Source organism: Bactrocera neohumeralis, chromosome 5 (assembly GCF_024586455.1).
Source record: "Bactrocera neohumeralis isolate Rockhampton chromosome 5, APGP_CSIRO_Bneo_wtdbg2-racon-allhic-juicebox.fasta_v2, whole genome shotgun sequence".
NCBI classification, from domain to species: domain Eukaryota; kingdom Metazoa; phylum Arthropoda; class Insecta; order Diptera; family Tephritidae; genus Bactrocera; species Bactrocera neohumeralis.
In genome coordinates this window covers 32,304,236-32,324,451 of record NC_065922.1, presented here as the reverse complement: position 1 = coordinate 32,324,451, position 20,216 = coordinate 32,304,236, and the positions used below count along the sequence as shown (strand labels likewise).

Here is a 20,216-nt window from a genome sequence, read left to right as displayed (position 1 = left end):
CGACTGTGGTATTTGCTGACGCCAAATAACGAAAGACCATAAATCTTCCGCTGAACCTTTCTCTCGATAACTCGTAAGGCTGACTCATCAGATGTTGTCATCGATTATGTCTCTGCACCATATAGTAGTGTGGGGATGATGAGTGACTACTAGAATTTGGTTTTTGTTCGTCGAGAGAGGACTTTATTTCTCAATTGTCTACTCGGCTCGAAGTAGCACCTGTTGGCAAGAGTTATTCTACCCTGGATTCAGGTTGTTGTTGGTGTTATTGCTAGTTCCAAGATAGACGAAATTAGACGAAAGACATCGAAGTTATGACTGACTGTCAACAGTGACCTGTGAGCCAAGTAGCGAGTGCGACTTGTTTGGTGACAGAAGATATTTTGTCTTGCCCTCGTTCACTTTCAGATCCATTTGCATCGCTTCCTTATCTAGTCTGTAGACCGGCAGGCTGCTACGATCGTCAGCGAAGTGCAATGCTTGTATTCACTAGGCAACTTTAAGAGGCTGATCTTAGTCGGGATCTTATTCTCTATTCTTACTAAGCAGCGTTTAAAACAGTGACGTCTGATAATGAGTCGAAGTTCTATAGTATAAAAGTATATTTTAAAGAAATGTATTTTTTTAAAACCTCTTACTCCAGTAACCAGTCTTTTGTCCGTTACTGTTTGTGCATACATATGTGCGGTTACTACTTGAGTGTCGATTTTCAATGAATAACAGCAGATAGCAAAGAAATCGTTCAATGTGCCACATATGTATATACACTAAAGTCAACTATATATTCTGTCGATACTTCCAATTGAGCTATGTGCGCTACTTTTCAGTATTATCACCTATTTGTTGATGTTGTTGTCGTCATTGTTGTGGTTTTTTCTCGCACATTAGTATTGCTATTATTGTTGTTATTTCACTTAGTGCGCGGTCAGACAATCAGTTCAATTGTAATTCCTCTTCATTTAGGCCCATACATCCGTACAAATATATATGTATGTGTGTATGCATGATTGCGGTGCGTCTCCTCCGCTCGGCGTGGCCATCGTTTGACAGTTGACTGTTGCCAGTTGTTGTCAATTGTCAGTTGACTATTGACTGTTTTATTCACCGACGTTGTTTTTGTTTATGCTGTTTATGAATCGCTTTGTCAATTGCTATGTTTGTACTGTGATATATACGTATATCACAGTGTGTGTGTGCGTATTTATGTACATTTATTATGGCCGTCAGTTCGTCAGTCAATAAATTGTTTGGAATGTGTGCCAATTCTTTGTCATTGTGCGTGGGTTGTGTGCGGCGGTGAGTGCAATTGTTGGCATACTTATAAATAAAAGTGCGCATATGTGTGAGTGTGTGTGTGTGTGTACAGAGCTATTAATGTACAAGTTCTAACATTACTTTTCACTTACAACAACGTTAAACATAGATACATATGTATGTACATAACAGAATCATCACTTCTTGCAACCGAAGAAGTTTGTATATTTTTTACTATGTGGTGGGCGTGTAACTGTGGTAAAAATAACATATAACGGGATTTTTGAAATATCTGAAAGTAACTGAAGAACATGAGAGAAATTATGCCAAAAATGGCAGAGCTGTCTTCTTGTAATAACATAATGTTATCATTCAGTACTTAAAATGTTATGTTAGGTTATGTTAGGTTGTGAAACCTCATTTGAATGGTTGGCAGAAAGTTCTCTTCAAAGCTTTGTTGGGTATTTAAAATCTACTAATTTGCCAAGAAATTGTCATGATTCTTGTGATACGTTTTCTGACGATCGAAACTGTCGACAAAAATGATGCTACCTCTTAGCTATTATTATTTCGAATGTTCGCTCTAGAACTCCATCTGATCAAATATGACCCGGACTGATCGGTAAACAATTTAGCTCAGTTTTGCTAACTCTTAATCTTTCGAAGGTTCGGTAAACCGAATTAGGTGCTCTTCGCGGTAGAAGGCCGCCTGATCAAATATGACCCGGACTGTTCGATAAAAAATTTAGCCTTGATTGATACAATATTTTTTTTAGGTTCCTGCGAAGTTTGATCTCCTTGTGTTTCCAATAAAATCATTGTCTAAAAATGATAATCGTTTTTTTTTTGAGCTTTTGCCCGACCATATCACAATTAATTCTGAACTGTATTGTGGTTAAACTGAGTGATGCACTCAAACAAAAGAGGCCAGTATGGATCAATAGAAACGTTGTAGTGCTCCACCAGAATAAACTTTTCTGCAGCTTGAAAGCGATGTGCCACCACATCCACCATAGTCTCTAGACTTCGGTTTATTACTTTTTACGGTCTCTGCAAAAATTTTTGGATGGGAAAACCTTTGCTTCAAATCAGGAAAGGGGGAGGATCTGCAAAAGTTCTTGCTTGGGAAAACCTTTACTTCAAATCAAGAAGTTGAAAACCAGGTGGACTAGTTTTTGCCTGCAAAGATCAAATATTTTATGAGCGTGGAATCAATTTATTGCCCAAAAGATGGCAAAGGGTTTCGGTCTCTGCAAAATTTTTTGGATATTAAAATCTTCACTTTAAATCAGGAAGTCGAAAACCAGTTGGACCAGTTTTTTGGCTGCAAGAATTGAACATTTTATAAATCAATCTCTTGCCCGAAAGATAGTAAAAGGTTTTGGATCAAAATGGAGAATTTTATTCTGCTATTGAAGTGAATGATGACCTCTCTGAAAAAGACAGTATTCTGGACTAACGAATCCAGTGCTACTGTGAGGGCATTTACCTTTGGTTGAAAGACGGCAGTAGATACGAAGTCTAAAATTAGGTTAGCTGGAGATATTCTAACAAACTCCCCTGCGTTTCGATCCACCCTTGAAAAGCTGGTTGTGCCCTTCCTCAGCGGTTCCGCCCCGTTTACATATCCTTTTCACTAGTCATCTGGCATGAAACCTATCTGGCTAAGTAATCATCATTCTTGAGTATCTTTTTAGTCTATATGTGGATTTTTATTCTTCTTCATTGGCGTAGACACCGTTTACGCGGTTATAGCCGAGTTTACAGCAGCGCGCCAGTCGTTCTTCCTTTTCACTGTTTGGCGCCAATTGGAGATTCCAAGTGTACCCAAGTCCTTCTCCACCTGGCATTTCCAACGGAGTGCAGATTTTCCTCTTCCTCTGCTTCCCTGGCGGGTACTGCGTCGAATACTCTCAGAGCTGGAATGTTTTCATCCATTCGGGCGACATGACCTAGTCAGCGTAACCGCTGTTTCTTAATTCACTGAACTATGTCAATCTCGTCATATATCTCGTACAGCTCATCGTTCCATCGACTGCGGTATTCGCCGTTGCCAATGTACAAAGGACCATAAATCTTCCGCAGAACCTCGAAACCTCGTAACGCCCACTCATCAGATGTTGTCTTCGTCCATGCCTCTGCATTCATATAGCAGGACGGGGATGATGAGTGACTTGTAGAGTTTGGTCTTTGTTCGTCGAGAGAGAACTTTACTTCTCAATTGCCTACTCAGTCCGAAGTAGCATCTGTTGGCAAGAGTTATTCTGCGCTGAATTTCGATGCTAATGTGGTCGTTGGTGTTAATGCGAAATCATCTACGACTTCGAAGTTGTCAACTAAGTAGGAGCTAAGTCGCGAGTGCACAGTGGCTTCAAGACAGGAGATATTTCATCTTGAATTTGATTTGTAGATTCAGTTCCAATATTATGCATTTCAGGAGAGAATAAACTAGATTTCCAATAATGAAACTATATAAATAATATAATCTGATGAAGTGTTGCATTAAATTACTTTTGAACTGCTTTATTGAAAGTTTTTTTAGTGGCATATAGTATCAAGTGCATACATGCTTATACAAATATTTTATCTAAATTTCAAAGCTACATACCAAAGGTGCTATCTTTTTGCTTAATCAACTTTCAGTATAATTTTTAATTAGTTGCAGCGCTTTTGTTTAATCAAAACTGTATTGCCTCCATCAAACTTAACGAACCACCGTTGCTTCAAGCGCTTTTGCGTTACAAGCTAGCCAGCCTTTCGAGCGGTCCAATGCTTCGGCTTAGTTTCTTGGCTACCATTAGTTAGTTTATTGATAAACACTTCAATTAATTTGAAAATTCAATTTGAAATCAGTTGGTTGGGCACGTATGAGCGACGGCCAACGAACGTCGGCACGCCCGCCGCTTTTCGCGCTCAACGCAGATAATAAAGTGCACAGCTGAACAAACTTTAAAAGTACAAAAATTAAAAACAAAAAACAAAAAATTGAAACAAAATTAGTAATTGTAATAGCAGTATTTTTCGTATTTATTGGAAACTATAAAGAGCGAGCTAAGAAATTAGCGCTAATATGCTCAAAAAAGCGGTAATTTTGTGCACTCGCACACAGCCACTCACAAAAACACAAGTGTAATAGCTAAATTTATGAATATGCATATTCGCCCGATTGCTCATTATAAGTACACACTGTATACTATAGTATGTGCATATGTATGTATGACGTACACACACAAGTCGCCGAGTTATCAGACAATCTCTTTTGGTTGGCTGAAAATGAAAATTTCAAAATGTTCGCTTAATTACAAGAAATTGTCAGTATTGCAACGAAATTTGTAAGATTATATGTGCTTACCGTACATACATACATATGTACATAGGAAAGTATACATTTATTTAGTATGTGTATGTGTGTATATACGATCGCACTCAATTATTGAAATATTTAAACGCTAGTATTAATTAAAAGCAAACAAGTAGTTAGTAATAAGTCAGCAAGTTCGCATACTAGGGTAGGTGCGCAAGTATTGTAACTGTTTGAAAATAATAAAATTTTTGTTTTGATTTCTGATTTCTAGTTAATGTTAATGTAAAGTGATCAGATCTTCTTTTTTCTATTTTCCACCTGCGTTACGCTTCCATTTTCTTGAAGATCATGAGGAGCTTGCACCATTGTTAGGCATTCGGATGAGCTTCTTTTTTAGGGTTGTAAAGATTTTGTACCTTCATTAGGGGTTATATGGGTTCACGGGTTTTAAAAAATCTAATTTTTTTATTGTCTTATTAAATTCTACAACACCTCTATAATAAATTTTCAAGTTGATCCGAGTAATAGTTTCGGAAATACAGCCTTGAGAACTTGTGCGCTCGAGGCTAGCTAGGCTAAGTGCGCCGTCTTTAAGTGTGTTTTTGTCGAAACTGTTTTTTTGAAGTCGGTGGGCAAGATTTCTGGAGAACTACTCAAGCAATCTTCATGAAATTTTACACAGGTATTTGAGATACAATTCTTGAAGACTTGGACGAAGGATTTTTTTCGATTACAACTATTTGAAAAACAAAAGTGTCGCGAAATTTTCCACGACATTTTAATTTTTTTGTAAAAATGTCTGGCAAAAATTCAATTTTCAGTTTTTTTCCTTCGTCCAAGTTCTAAGTTAAAGTTTTAACTAAAACACGTATTTTTTCACTTTAGATGATCCTGCAAGGAGTTATCCTGCCAACGCGGGCGCATTTTTTTTTAGAGGGGTCACCGAATCAACCTTCTTAGATATACTATTTGTCTGATTTCATTCTAAAGTTAAAATTTTTTCACAAAAAATCACTTTATTTGCGGGAAGACGGCATTTAAAAAAAATCAAAAGTTTGATTGTACTCGTAATAATAATAATTTAAAAATAATTAAAAAAAAATATGCTCCGCCACTCACCTTTTTTGGAGATCGGCTACCGACTCCAGGGAATCCAAAATTTTTCAAAATGTATCGTCGATAAAAGAGTACATAAAATTCTGTAAACTTCTGTACTTTTACATCAAAAGAAAATAAGAGAGGAAGAGCTAAGTTCGGGTATAATCGAACACTTCATACTCTTGCCACTTGCTTGTTAGTTATATGCGGTCTTGGGCGGTCTTTCACCTGATTTTATTCATTTTCAGCACAAATATACTCCGTTAAAAAAACACGCTCTATAAATTTTATTAAGATAACTCACATATTGGCCGATATATGAGGTATACAGACACCCGGAAGTTCGAAAATCTTTATATTGTCCTATTTGTTGAATCGATTCAACCACTTTTGACCGATATATGCTGTGGATCAAGTATTCGGCACCTACAAGATTGAACTGTTTATGTTGGATTTGGACAATTTTTGGCCATAAGGCATTACTCATGCAAAGTTGTATGCGGATATATTAATTGCTTCTTCATTTGTAGACTTAAAAGAAAAGAAATAGGTGAAATTTTAAATTGTGTTATATGGAAAGTAGGTGCGGTTGTACTCCGATTTCGTCCATTTTCACACTGTGTGAAAATGTCAGATGAATGGCTCATACTAAATTTTATTGAAATCGGTCGTACGGGTCTCGAGATACGTGACTTCACCTAAAAGTGGTTGGTGCCACGCTCATATTCCAATTTAGAACGCTGCTTCTTTAAAGCCCTCTCATACAACATGTTGCAAGAGTATAAAAATCACAAAAAATACAAAAGATTTCATTTCTAAACCTCTTGGAAGATCACCAGCAACTGTTTCAAAACGATCGTTTAGATTAAAATAGAGAAATGACCGAAAATTCAGTCCAGGGTTTTGTGCGAATGTTTACACTTTCATAAGAGACGTTTAAACATGAACTTTTGGCAAATTGTAGAAGTTTTTAGATATACGCTCTTTAGAGTCCGGAAAGTATAATCCAGCGACTACCACTGCTACAAGTATACGACCCGAAACTACACTCATCTTTGGCAGTCGAAATGTTACAAGCATTTATATAATGACATATAAACACCGCAGTAAAACGAACTAGTTCGAAACTCCTTTACAACTAGTTTGAATCCAACTAGTTGGTATTTTTTGGAAAGTAACTGGCATTTTTAAAAGCATGTGTTTGACGAGATTTTAATGACATTTTTCTAAGAACTGATATCTGCCTCAAAACACACAAAATCAAGATTAAATTAAAGCAATAGTTTGAGTTAAAAAAGTAAAATGTTCGAATTTATTTTGAAAGTTAGGATTTTCGTGTACTTACATAAATAAAATAAATCGTATTTTAGTGCCTAAAATTCTGTTTAAACTTTGCAAGCAACTTCTATTAGTTTTAGTTCCAAAGTACTAGTCGCGAACTAGTATTTTTGAGGTTAGTTCGAATTTAGTTAGTAATTTTTAATTGTAGATACGACTTTTTTCAGATCACCAGGATTACCTCATTACAGAAAATATTTCTACAGAAGTATTAAACTATATTTGTACATTGAACGCACAACAATGCAACGTTTTCATGTCTTCCGGTGGGTGGTTACTTCGTCGACTGCCAGCCTGGGTAATTAATTGTTGCAAGTGCCGCCCAGCAACAACCTTCAAGGCAATTGTTTTGTTTTATTTTCCACTTCGAATTGTATTTGCATACATATTTACATACAAACACACACAAGTGAATGTTGTTGGTGTTGGCCGAAAATTTATTTGTATTGCACAGGCATGCGCGCCACGTCACACGCTCATTCAAGCATTCAGTCAGTGTGCCATTCAAGCTTTCAAGCCCCGTCGTCGTCATCGTCGCTGTCGTCTATTCAGCGGCCGTTGGACCGCCAATTCGCCGGCTGGTTGCCATAAATGTAAACAACAGTGTGACGATTTAATTGTAATTTAGTGTGAAATTTTTATTTTTATGTTCGAACGCTCGCCCGCTCACTCACGCCGCCTCGCTTTGTTCGCCTAGCGTTGGGTATTGTATAAGCGCGTTAAAAATATGAATTTAATGCGCTATTAAATAATACTCATACACCGCCTGACCGCGCCAGCACAACCGTCAGTCAGCCTTCGCTCTGCTCTCTTCTTCTTGCTGCTTGCTATTTCTGCCTCTGCCTGGTAAGTGCTTGCCTCATCTTGGCTTATTACTGCCGCAAGTTGCCGCCTCAAATTCGTGTGCGATAAATAATTATTTCAATTTTCTGCGATTGCGCAGCATTTCTGTTGCCCATTTGAGGGCTTTCTGCGAGCCAGTACTTTTCCCTTTTGTTATAATTTTCACTTCATTTAATGGGCGTAGTAAAAAGTGTTGCAACACCACAAAAAAAAAAAAAACAAAAACGAAAAAAATGAGTAGAAAACAAAAAAGTAGTTCGTTCTGTTTTCGCTGGATTTTATTACTCAAAGTGAAGCCGCCTGCTGTTGTTTTGGCTAAAGTGTTTGTTGTAACTACATTTTCGAAGACTTCATTGCTGTTTTTATTGTTTTGTTTTGCTTTGCTTTCTTTCACAATACTTTTTCGCTTGTTTTACAGTTAATTTCACTTAAAAAAGTACATCTTTTAATTAAAATTCTTTTAATTACCTTTCTGTGTTTCAACACTACTTTTTACTTTTCAGAATTATCAGCGATAGCCTGAGTCACTCACTATTATTATTTTGTCTACATTCCTACAGTCTGTCAAATAAGCTCCGCTGCGAAATACATGAACAGTGCAGTGTTTCGAACTAGCACTCATTTCTGGCATTTCGAACGCGCCGAATGCTGGAACTTTTGAGGTCAGTTCGTTCCCGATGCTATTAGCTTTGTTTTTCGAAAATCAGTTGTGCGGTATACTGTTTAGTCGAAAAAAGTGGTGCCGTTGTACAATACATGCTTTAGAGGTAGCAATAATAAGGTCGTTGCTTCACAAACTCGAGTTTAAAGTTTTTTTGCTTCTTATCAATTGTCACGTGCTTTCATTGGGATGCTTAAGAAATCTTAAAAATCTAAGTTTGATTACAAAAGTCAAAAATTTTTTAACAGTGAGACAAAATTTATCAAAACCGATGAGTTTTTTTATCGTAAACAAATATATGTCTGATATTTTATCAAAAACATACATATATGTACAACAAACTCGAGTAAAAGAAATTATAAAGATTGTGAAGTAATTGTAATCACTCTTGGATATATTTTTGAATGCACAATTCGTAACTATACAGACTTAAATCCCAACTAACCCAAAAGCTTATTTAACAGGCCGCCCTTTATAGCCTACTACCCCAAGTATTTCTCTGATGTGAAAAAATTTATCTTTAGAACCCAAATCTTGTTCGGTGTAATATTTAAAAAAATTCTCTGTTTGTCGGAAAAACCAGACATAGACCAACAGATAGCAGAAGAAGTTCGTTGAAACATCTAGAAAAAATTAATTAAGTATCTCAAGTAGTTACACTGGCAGAAGGTTTCACCAAGCTTTATTCTTCTTTTTTCATGGCGTAGACACCGCAGTTATAGCCGAGTTTATAACAGCTTGGAAATTTCAAGTGCAGTCAGGTCGTTCTTCACCTGGTCTTTCCAACGGGATGAAGATCTTCTTCTTCCTCCCCCTTCCTCTGCTTCCCCGGCGTCAAATACCCTCAGAACTGTAGTGTTTTCATCATTCGGACGACATGCCTAGCCAGCGTGGCCGCTTCTCTTAATCGCTTAACCATAAATCTTCTGCAGAACCCTTTTTCGAAAACTCGTAACGTCGACTCATTATACATATGTTGTTATGCTGCCTTTGCACCATATAGTAGGACGGGGATGAAGAGTGACTTGTAGAGTTTGGTCTTTCTTCGTCGAGAGAGGACTTTACTTCTCAATTGCCTACTCATTTCGAAGTAGCACCTGTTGGCAAGAGTTTCTCTGCATTGGATTTCGAGACTAACGCAATCTACGACGAAATTATCTACGAATTCGAGGTTATGACTGTCAACGGTGACATGGGAGGCAAATCGTTAGTGCGACAACTGTTTGTTTGGTGATAGGAGATATTTCGTCTTGTTCTATTTCCTGTTTGGATATGTTCTTCCCGATGCTGATGGATCTTTTGGTATTGCTTAACGTCAGCTTAAACAGCTGTACTAGTTTTGCGGAGTCACTTAGTGAAAGTCGTGAAGTCATCGCGAATTGGCCTCAAAGCTGACATCCATCAATCTCTGTTAATGACGACAACATCGTAAAAGTTAAAGACATCTTGAAAATCAACGTGTTGACATCTGTTAATGACGACAATATTTTATGGATGGACTTAAAGTAACAATGCTTAGTGAAAGTCGTGAAAATCAAAGCGTGTTGACATCGTAAAAGTTAAAGTAACAATTCTTGAAAATCAACGTGTTGACATCAGGTACATAGCGAAGGATCTCAATAGCTTTTATGGATGGACTCAAGACCAGAATAATTTCCAAAACGACGCCGTGTGAGGAGCGTACATTCAACAAATGTATCCTTACTGGTGACGAGACGTGGGTTTATGGAGCTCAAAAAATGTGCAGGAATCAAAAAATCAAAATTCTTTGAAGACAATTTAGGATATTCTAGAGCTGGCTTGTAACAAGTTTATGAAAAATTGGGTTAAGCGTTGACATGCTTGTCTTAGCCCAAGGGGATATATGTATGTACATAGTAAAGATTTGTATTAAAATAGATGAAAATGTCAGTCCGGGTCAAAGTTGATCAAAAAATCAAATGTGATCACAAATCATATCATATAATGCAATAGGGTAGCGAAAGGCCTTCGTTGCATTTTCAATTTTCACGGGGAAGAGCTTTATTGACACAATACTTTTTGACCCATTTGCTTATTTGTTTTGAGTTTAAAAAACGTATGATCTAACGATACAATATACTTATTATATTCTTACATACATTTTACAATTTACTCAGGTAGTAGTTTTTCAGAAGCAGCTATTTTACATACACCTCTTACGAGTGCAAGGCTCTTAGGTACCCCGTTGTTAATTCCCTACGAGTATTAATAGCATTCATTGTATGTATGTTTTGGATAACAGTTTATTATCATTCGAAAGATCATTCTTTGGCATTTATTTTTCGAAGATTATCTTTTTCAAATATTGGCTGTTGCAGATGATCCATCCATTGAGTCTAATTTTCTATGACTCATTCGAACATTTCGATTGGTAACTGGCGAATGAGACGCGTGATGCTCCAAGGCCTGAATCGAAACGGGGTTGTCCGCATATACTTTATATATCCCCACAGGAATATATCACCTAACGGTGTGGTATTACACGATCTTGGTGCCCAATCCACCGGCCAAAAACGTGAAATTATCTATTCCCAATAAATCCATTGATTGATGCGATGAAATGTCGGATCTTCTTCGAACTTTACACATTCTTTATTGAACGTAAATGTTCGTAATAAAGTTGAACGATTTGTAAAAGTAAAGGCGTGATCTGTTTAAAAAAAAAGACTACTGAAAAAACTAGCTCTACTTAAATCACCCGTTATATAAAAAATATACTTCAGTCGGATTTTTTTTTATTTCGTGAAAGACAAGGCAATTCTGACATTTGTTCTTTAGGAGTTATGCGATTCGTTGCCTACTTTTGGGAGCGAAGTGTAAAAATGTAATGTTGCTTGCTAAGCTACATCTAAGCAGCTCTCAGCGAAATAAAATTCGTATTCATTTTCTCCTTGCTTTGATTTGAATTTTAAAATTCATTAATTTTTTCAACTTCACGCCTTATAGTATATGATATTATATTTTGTTGTTGCAAATTTGATTTACAAACTACAGACTTGGCTCCAACAGCGTGTGTCACAGAGTCGTAAATCGAAAGCCTTTAACTCTATTAACGTTTTGAGCTTAATGTCTGCGCAAACACACTAAATCACACCTGAGTGTTTCGCGTGTATGGATGTGGATGTGTGGAAATGTTGCTGCGCAGGCGCAAATACAGCCGAAATAGCGTAAAAGCAAGCAATGAATGGACCAGCTGACGTGAAGGTATTAGTGATGAATTGCCCGTGTGCGAGACAATGGGTCAGTGACCAGCACACACACACACACATATGTCTAACGAATTTTGTTGCAATAATCGCATCATGGCAGCGTCGTCACAGCGGCATTAAATTTTAATTGAATTTTACAATATTTTTCATAAAAGTCACTTTCCCACTGTGAGCGGCGCTGACACGCGTGCGCCTTTATTCGCCAATAGTTGCTTGAGTTCAATGTTGTTGTTGTTGCAGCGGTGATTTGCAATGCTTGTTGTCATGGTTGCTTGTTTTTGTTTTTTATTAATTTCATTTTACACCATTTATTATTTATTGTTTATTATGTATTTTAAGCATTAAATCATTACAACAGCACAGCGTGCAACATAGTTTGGAAATATAGTAAATACAAGACGTGTGTTTAGCTGTTAAATGCAATTTGTTGCTATGATTTTTGATTAATTTTTAATTACATGTTAGGTGTCTGTGTTGTTGTTGCGCGGTTCGTTAATTTGTTTGCAAAATCAACCACTTGCAAACATGCATACGAAAATATATGTGCATTAGGGTGCGCCGTAAGTTAACCAAATGAATTTATGTGTTAAAACAAAATTGACCTCCAAGGCAAAATTTTTAGTTTAATTTTAGAAAATGTGGATGAGCAGTCTGTCTGTTCTACTAAAGATATAAATAAGATCATAATAAATGGTCAAGATTAGTCCATGTGTGGAATGCATACACGCGAACTAGTCCCTCCGTTTTTTGAGATTTTGATCAGAAATTTCGCAGATAGTTTTTTCTCCCCAGCAAGCTGCTCAGTTATCGGTAGCGCCGACATTGGACCACTATAGCGTATAGCTGTATAGCTGTCATACAAACTGAGCGATCGAAACTAAGTTCCTCTATGGAAAATTTTTTTATTTGTCGAGATATCTTCACGAAATCTGGCAGGAATTTTTGTGAATCTCCGAACATTCGGTTGAAGTCGGACCACTATAGCATATAGCTGCCATACAAACTGAACGATTAAAATTAAATTCGTGTATAGAAAACTTTTTTGTTCGACAAGATATCTTCACGAAATTTGGCCTGGATTATTGGCCAAAACAACACTACAATCTCCGAACAAATTATTTGGATTGAACCACTATAGCATATAGCTGCCATACAAACTGAGCAATCGAAACCAAATTCGTTTGTGGAAAACTTTTTTATTTGACAAGATGTGTTCCCAAAATTTCGCATAGATTATTGTCCAAGAGATGGGTACAATCTCCCAACATATTGTTCAGATCGGACCACTATTGCATATATCTGCCATACAAACGGAACGATCAAAATCAGATTCGTGTATGGAAAACTTTTTTGTTTGACGATTTGTTTGAGATATTTTCACGAAATTTGGCAAAGATTATTTTCCAAGGCAACGGTACAATCTCCGAAGAAATTGTTCAATTCGCATCACTGTAGCATATAGCTGCCATACAAACCGAGCGAGGAAAGTCAAGAAAAATATTTTTTATACCCTTTTATGATATAAGAAATGCACCTGTGAAGGGTATTATAATTTCGATGCAGCCGAAATTAACATTGTCTCATTAATTTTTAACATTTTCTCTGTATAATAATTAATTTTCACCCATGAATTTAATAGCATAGCTTTTGAGTCACCCTATACTGTATGTATATCAGTGTGTGCTGACTACGCGAATTTGGATTAAAAATGTTTATCTGCTTCGGTGTTGTAACCAATACACTTTGCAGCAAGCTGAAATTAAATTTAAGAAAACCAATTTGCTCCTCGTCTGCCACAGCTGAGCTTTGTTTGCGGAAATAATCAATTCGTTTCGAGTGCTCCAATAGAGTTTTGGCGCAATTCGCTAATTTTGTGTAATTTTTATGATTACCTGTGTGTTTTTGTTGTTTAATTTTTTAGGTTTTTTTGACACCGGAAATGAGGTTTAAAGTTTCGCTCGTAAATTAGTTTTTGGCCGTTTTGTTTTTGTGAAATTTTTGTTGTTATTTTTTAAATTTTTTATTTTTGGTTTTTGTTAATTTTTTTGTTGTTTTATTTTATGCATTATTTATATTATATGTATATAATTTTTGGTTTTTAATTTTTATTTCTCTTTTTTCAATTTTTATTAATTATTGTGTTTTTGGACTACGTGCACGTGCTAGTTAACTTAGCGGTAATATTATTACTGGCCAATGGTAATTTAGCTAATTGGCGCGGCGTGCCACACACACACACACATTTACAGGAAGTGTCTATAAATATATTTGAGCTTTCCTTCCGTCTTTTATAAGCTTAATTACCTGAAATCAGACAACTAACCTGATCCATTTCTATTTTTTTGCTTTTATTTTAGATTATGTACACGCTGCAAATGCATCATAAACAACAAAAAAACATGGAATGAAAAGTTAAAAACAAAAAAAAAGCACTCAAAACGGAACAGGAACAATGTGAATCCACAGCATGACTTAATGAAAGTCGAAACTCAGCAAGTCGAAGTGTGAAGGCGGAAGTCGAAATTCCTAAAAAGCGGGTGGTGAGTGAGGGTGCAACACAGGCCGAAGAAGCCTTACATTGAAGCGCACCAATATCAAACGATATGGTATACGATGAGCGGCGAAGAACGCAGGACTACAGCGAAGGACTAAAGAATGCCACCGATGGTTGTACATAAGTGTAATTGCATGACGCACAAAAACCCGGATCAGACCGCATAATCCCCTACGAAAACGGAGTACAAGAAAGTACAAGTTAAGCAAAAAGTTTAAAGAAAATAAAATAAACTCAAAACGAAAACTTAAAAAGTGGTAAACATAAAACATACAGCAAAAAAGCACATAAGTTACAACAACAAAGGCAACCCCGAAAGAAGTGCAACCTGAAATTACCATTTATAGCGCAAATGTATGTAAGCACAAATGGGGACATTTTGAGAACGCGCACAGCCAACAACGCATGTCTTCAACAACAACAAGAACAACAACAGCAAGCACCAACTACAACCAATATTAACCAACATTGCCATCTCACCGTTACTAAATACTATAATCAACCTTGTTTCGCCCGTCTCCGACGTCCGTCAACGTAATCAGTAAAATACCATAGAAGTGACATTAAGACAGTGACCGCCAGCGTACCTACCGCACACAAACGCAAATAAGAATATACATACTTGTTTATAATAGTAGCTATAGTACTAGTAGTAGTGGCTGTGCTGCCGCAAACGCACCGTTATTTGAAGTAAAACAAAAAATAGCCGCATTTGCCGAAAAAATGTTGCAAGACACCAATAGTAGCGCCATACAGCCAAAAGTCGTTGTAATACGACGACGTCCAAATCAAGGTTTCGGTTTTACGCTGCGTCATTTCATTGCCTATCCACCGGAAGATGAGCCCTCTTGGCCACAGGTAAGCCGCGTTAAAGTTGAAATACATATGCCTCACCAAAATATACCCACTATTATATTACACATACGGTGGTATTACATTTATTTGCCCCACGGACAGATACTTGAATGGGTTACGCATGTGTGCAAATTTTGAATAAGAAGAGTGGGGGAGGGGATGCGCTGAAAGTTCGAAATCTGTGCTTTTGATGTTTTGAAATTTAGTTGTAAACATTATTTTGATGTTCCAAGATGAAAACATGTTAGATCTCCGTTGCCGGATTACGTACAATCGTTGGATCTTTGAACCAAGCGATCGTAGGTTGAGGACCAGCTTCTGTGCGACTGCGAGATCCAAAGTTCATCTTACCGCAATAGTAGGAATTCATTACAAAATCTCCGTTACCATCTTACGTCCCAGCAGTGGACTTTTAGACTTCGCGGTCGTTGATATATGACCAGTTTCTGTGTGACTGCGAGATCCAAAAGTTCTTGCCGCAATAGTAGGATTTCTTTTTAAAATCTCCGTTGCCATCTTACGTCCTTTGGATCGAGCGGTTCTTGGTTGATGACCAGCTTTAGGCCGACTTGGTCCTTTTGGCCAAGAGTTGAACTCAGGAGATAAACTGTACTACTTGTCCTTAACAAAGTTCATCTTGCCGCAATAGTAGGAATTCTTTCTAGACATTCGTAAGGCTGCAAATTTTGTCGGACGCAAGTTGTAAAATTTGTATGGAAGAAGGTGTGTTGGATATATCCAGCTATTATCACCTCCATTGTCTAGCTTTTACAAGATTGATGTCTGAGGAGACAATCGAAACTGAAAGTAACCGCCTTAACAGATTTGTGATAGACTTGAAGCACTTTATCGATTTATGAGAGTTTATAACCAGTTACTTATATATCAGTTACCACAACGGGCCGATATGCTAAGCTGTTCACGTGAGGCAACTGTTAGGTTCGATCTTTTAGCTACCCTAACCTTAGCTAAAAACTACCAAATTTGGTTTGATTATTAAAAAAGCAATTCTAATAAATCGTCCAGGTTCTCAAGGAGAGAAACTAAAATCATAAATGTCGTTTTAACAAAGCTGTGGATATATTAATCTTATTTATTTAAACTGCAGAGCTCAGTTTCAAAGGTAAAAATCTTTTCTATTTTTTTTATATTGCCACGTATCTCTTAAATCTTCTATAGAAAGAGAAAATTCTCCAAAGCTGCTTCTTATGCGAAGTTATGAAAGCTCCTTCACTCTAAAAGCTCTTACAGTGTACTACCTAAGGTACTCGACACTTGCTCCGTCCTGATTGATGACGCCTGATTTTTCGAAGCTTCCTTGGCGGATCTAAAGATGTATTCACTGGAGGCGTTAATCCCTAAAAGCTCTTACAGTGTCCTCCCTAAAGTTCTCGATACTTGTTCCGTCCGGTTTGTTGACGAATCTTTCGTAGCTTGCTTTGCGGATCTAGAGATATCTTCACTGGAGGTGTTTTATAATTTCAAAATCGTTAAAAAGCTCGATCAGTTTACTGTCTCAGAGGTTTAAATTACCTATGTGACAAAACAATTCCTTGAATTATCCAAATCTAATATCCAGAACTTCATCTGCAAAAACCGGTCGTAATATTTCTGACACCTGCAAGAAGCATAATTAAACCAGAATTTACTGGGGGTGAGGCTGATTCTCCAGTAGTCCCATTAATAACGAGACATGAAGTGATGGATGTCAAAGAACTACTAGCAGATTTCATATGCTTTTGGTAAGGTCTCTCTTTATGGTGGCTGCGTCCTCAGTTACAGTTTTCCGTGCCAAATGAGATACCGAAATCGGTACCCAGAATTTCTTACTTTTGCGAAAAGCGGTTTAGGCGCCTAACTCTACCATTTATAACCAACTGAAGTCAATCTCAATAAAATCATGCACACAAAGCGAACTTCCGTCAAGCGCCCCGTTCAGTGTAAAATCAGACGGTCAGTCTACAGTTATTCGCATGCACTTTTAGTGTATGTTGTTTTTGTTGTTCCCCCCTGATTTTGTTTGGCTTAAAAGTTTGCCTTTCTTTTATGCTGAGCATTTTCGCTTTTGTTTTTGCCATGCTTCGTTGATTGCCACTTTAAATAACAACACAAACACCTCCAACAATAGCAAAAGTAATACTCGTAAAATAAAAACGAACGTGACGACCGACCGACCAGCACCACCAACAGCACTCTTTCGCATTTGCAACCAACAGACATTGCTCGTTGAGTTTTATTTTTTCACAGCAGTCATTATAAATACATACATTTGAAAAAAAAAAACAAAACAAATAAATAAAAATTAAACAAAAATCTACCAACATATCTCTTACACCACCGCCCCCTCTCGCCACTTTGGCGTTATTATTATGTTACTTTTTGTTTTTTTTTTTTTTTGCTTTATTTTGCACACTTTCTCACACTTAACCGTCGAGCAACTCATTCACTCACTCAATTTTTTGCTTTTATTTCACCTCTTTCGCACACGAATCGCAACACACACAACGACGCTGCCGCCGATTTCCACTGCGACTCCAATTGCTGCTCTCGCCGCCGCTCGATTTTTCGGTGTTGTTGGCTCACTTTGACTGCCGTTGTGTTGCGTTGTTGGATTGTTGACTTGACTCGGCTTGGCTTGGCTTGGTTGACTGGCTGGCTGGCTGGTTGGCTCGCTGACTAACTAACCGACTGGCTTTGGCGTGTGTAGGAAGCATCTGATCCGTACCACCACCAAGTGAAAGCGATGGAAACCATTTTCATAAAAGAAGTTCAAACGAACGGACCTGCTCACTACGCCAACCTGCAGACGGGCGATCGCGTTCTAATGGTAAACAACGCACCCATCGCCGGGCTTGCATACAGTACAATCGTGTCGATGATCAAGCAAACGCCTTCAGTGTTGACGTTGCATGTGGTGCCCAAGGAGTGCGATGTACTGCAGATGGTAAGTTCACCAGTTATTTTTGTTTTGCTTTTATTTATATTTATGACAAATTACTAATAACCATATTCCTGCCCATTTGCACATTTCCGTCTCCGTCTCCGTCGTTGGCATTGCTCACCCCACCAACCCGCAGCATTATACGAGTATCGCGCACACACCAGAAACCAATCGTCTTGCCACAGCGCCACGACCCATACCATCGCCCGTGACTGTGGGCAATGGTAATGCAGCTGGCGCATTAATACCAATCATACCAGCTGCTGCAGCGTCTGCGACTGCATCTGCATCTACATCGACATCGACAACAAAATCATTTTCACACCAACAGCAGCAATTGATCTCATATCCACAGCTGAGTGGTGGTACTAGTGGCGGTGTTGTTGGCGGCGCCGGTGGAAAGGCTAGTCGTTCGGGCAGTGTTACGAGCTCGGGTAGCAGCAGCTTCCGTCCCACAGCGGTGGGGAGCGGCGAGTTTATCGATATGTCATCGCAGGGATTGCACCAGCACAACAGCGGCCGTTTGCTGATACGCGACGATGGCGGCGGTGCATTTCTGTCGCGGTAAGTGCGCAAATATTTACAAAACATACAAATACACGTGTATAAATATTATTTTATGGGAAATTTATTCGCTCTGCAAATTATGCAACTCAACAATTACTCGCCACTTTATTTATATTTGCTGGAAAGTGCAGAGCATTTTATTCTTAAAGAGAGTGAGGTTCTGTACTCATGAGTTGTGAATGTGATTATTTGTGTATTTGATTATTCGTGATTGCGTGATTTGGAACTCCGAAATAATAAACTATTTTAATTGTGTGTCAAAGTGTAGTTGTGAATCTGTGTCGTACATACCTCTTATTGAATTTATAACCATGAGCATATCACCATGTGTGTTTGTAGACTGTCTCTACGATTCTTGGAACACAATTCTACATACATATATCAAGTATCTTCTGTGTCTTTGAAGTAACCAAAATTATAGTGGGTGTTAAACTAATTCTTTAGTTATGAGATTTTTGATGTATAATCCAAGAGTGGTAGTATGGAAGCATTTTCTTGAATAATTCCTATAGAATCGTACTAAATAAATAATAAATATTTATATTTCTTTTGCTAATTGGCGCTAGTCCGTGTATACGAGTGTGGTTCGAAAAGTACTTAACCTACAAAATAAAACGAAAATATTGGAAAATTGGTGATTAATTTCTCAACATTAACCTTTTATTTTGATACACTTGCTTCAGCAACGCGCCAACTTTTTTATTTCATTTGAGAAATGCGTATTCTGGCCTAATTTTCAGTCTTCGTGACTATTACATGTGTGCAGGCTGTTCAGTATAGTTTCAACTGCTTTTTATGTGCGCCTTGATTCTATTGGCTGGGTTGGTTCGGTCTCTGCTTAAGCGCTATTACTAACTAGAACATTTAGATATAAAATGGTGGCTACTGGGCCAGTCTTCAGAAGCAGCTTCTTCAAAAAGGCCTCGATGGGCTACAGTAGGAATTCATGATAACCAAAATAAAAAAAAGGAATCTTAACCTATACGTGGCTGGCTAGTAACTGGCAAATTTATTAAATTTTTAACCAAAAAAACGATCCGTCTTTTGTTTATAAAAAAAAGAATGTTGCAGTAGTAAAGAACACACAATACGTAGCCTAGGTAATACTAGTATTACTTTGAAAGTTCGAAACTTCAAATTTCAAGTGTATGTATTGGTTAGTCGAAAAAGTCTTTTCGTATTTTGTCAATAGATGTCGTTGCAGTCGTATATCTCCAGTGGTACAATGGTCGCAAAGTCAGAATTGACGCCTCAAAAGGTTATGCTGAGTGTTTGGTGGGATTGGAAAGGAATCATACATTATGAGCTGCTTCAGCCTAGTCGAACGATTGATTCTACGTAAAATATCAACAACATGATGAGATTGAAGCAAGCAATCGAAAAAAAACGGCCAGAATAGTTCAATTGATGACTCGGCAAAAACTGGGAGAGCTTGGCTTGGAAGTTTTGATGCATCCACCTTATAGCCCTGACCTTGCACCATCGGACTACCATTTGTTTCGGTCAATGCAGAACTCCCTCAATGGAGTAAAGTTTATTTATTATTTATTCAAGAGAAGCCTGTGAAAATT

General features: G+C 37.6%; 1 protein-coding gene across 2 annotated transcripts in view; it reads left to right on the top strand.

The window, feature by feature from the left end:
* LOC126759514 (serine-rich adhesin for platelets) overlaps positions 1-20,216 on the top strand; it is a 126,506-nt gene that overhangs the window by 38,603 nt on the left and 67,687 nt on the right. For both annotated transcript variants that reach the window (XM_050474335.1, XM_050474336.1), the window contains 3 exons: positions 14,086-15,140; positions 17,845-18,081; positions 18,215-18,642. In XM_050474335.1, the coding sequence (XP_050330292.1) occupies positions 15,006-15,140; positions 17,845-18,081; positions 18,215-18,642 (800 nt within the window). In that variant the 5' untranslated portion in view covers positions 14,086-15,005. The remainder of the gene's footprint in view (positions 1-14,085; positions 15,141-17,844; positions 18,082-18,214; positions 18,643-20,216) is intronic.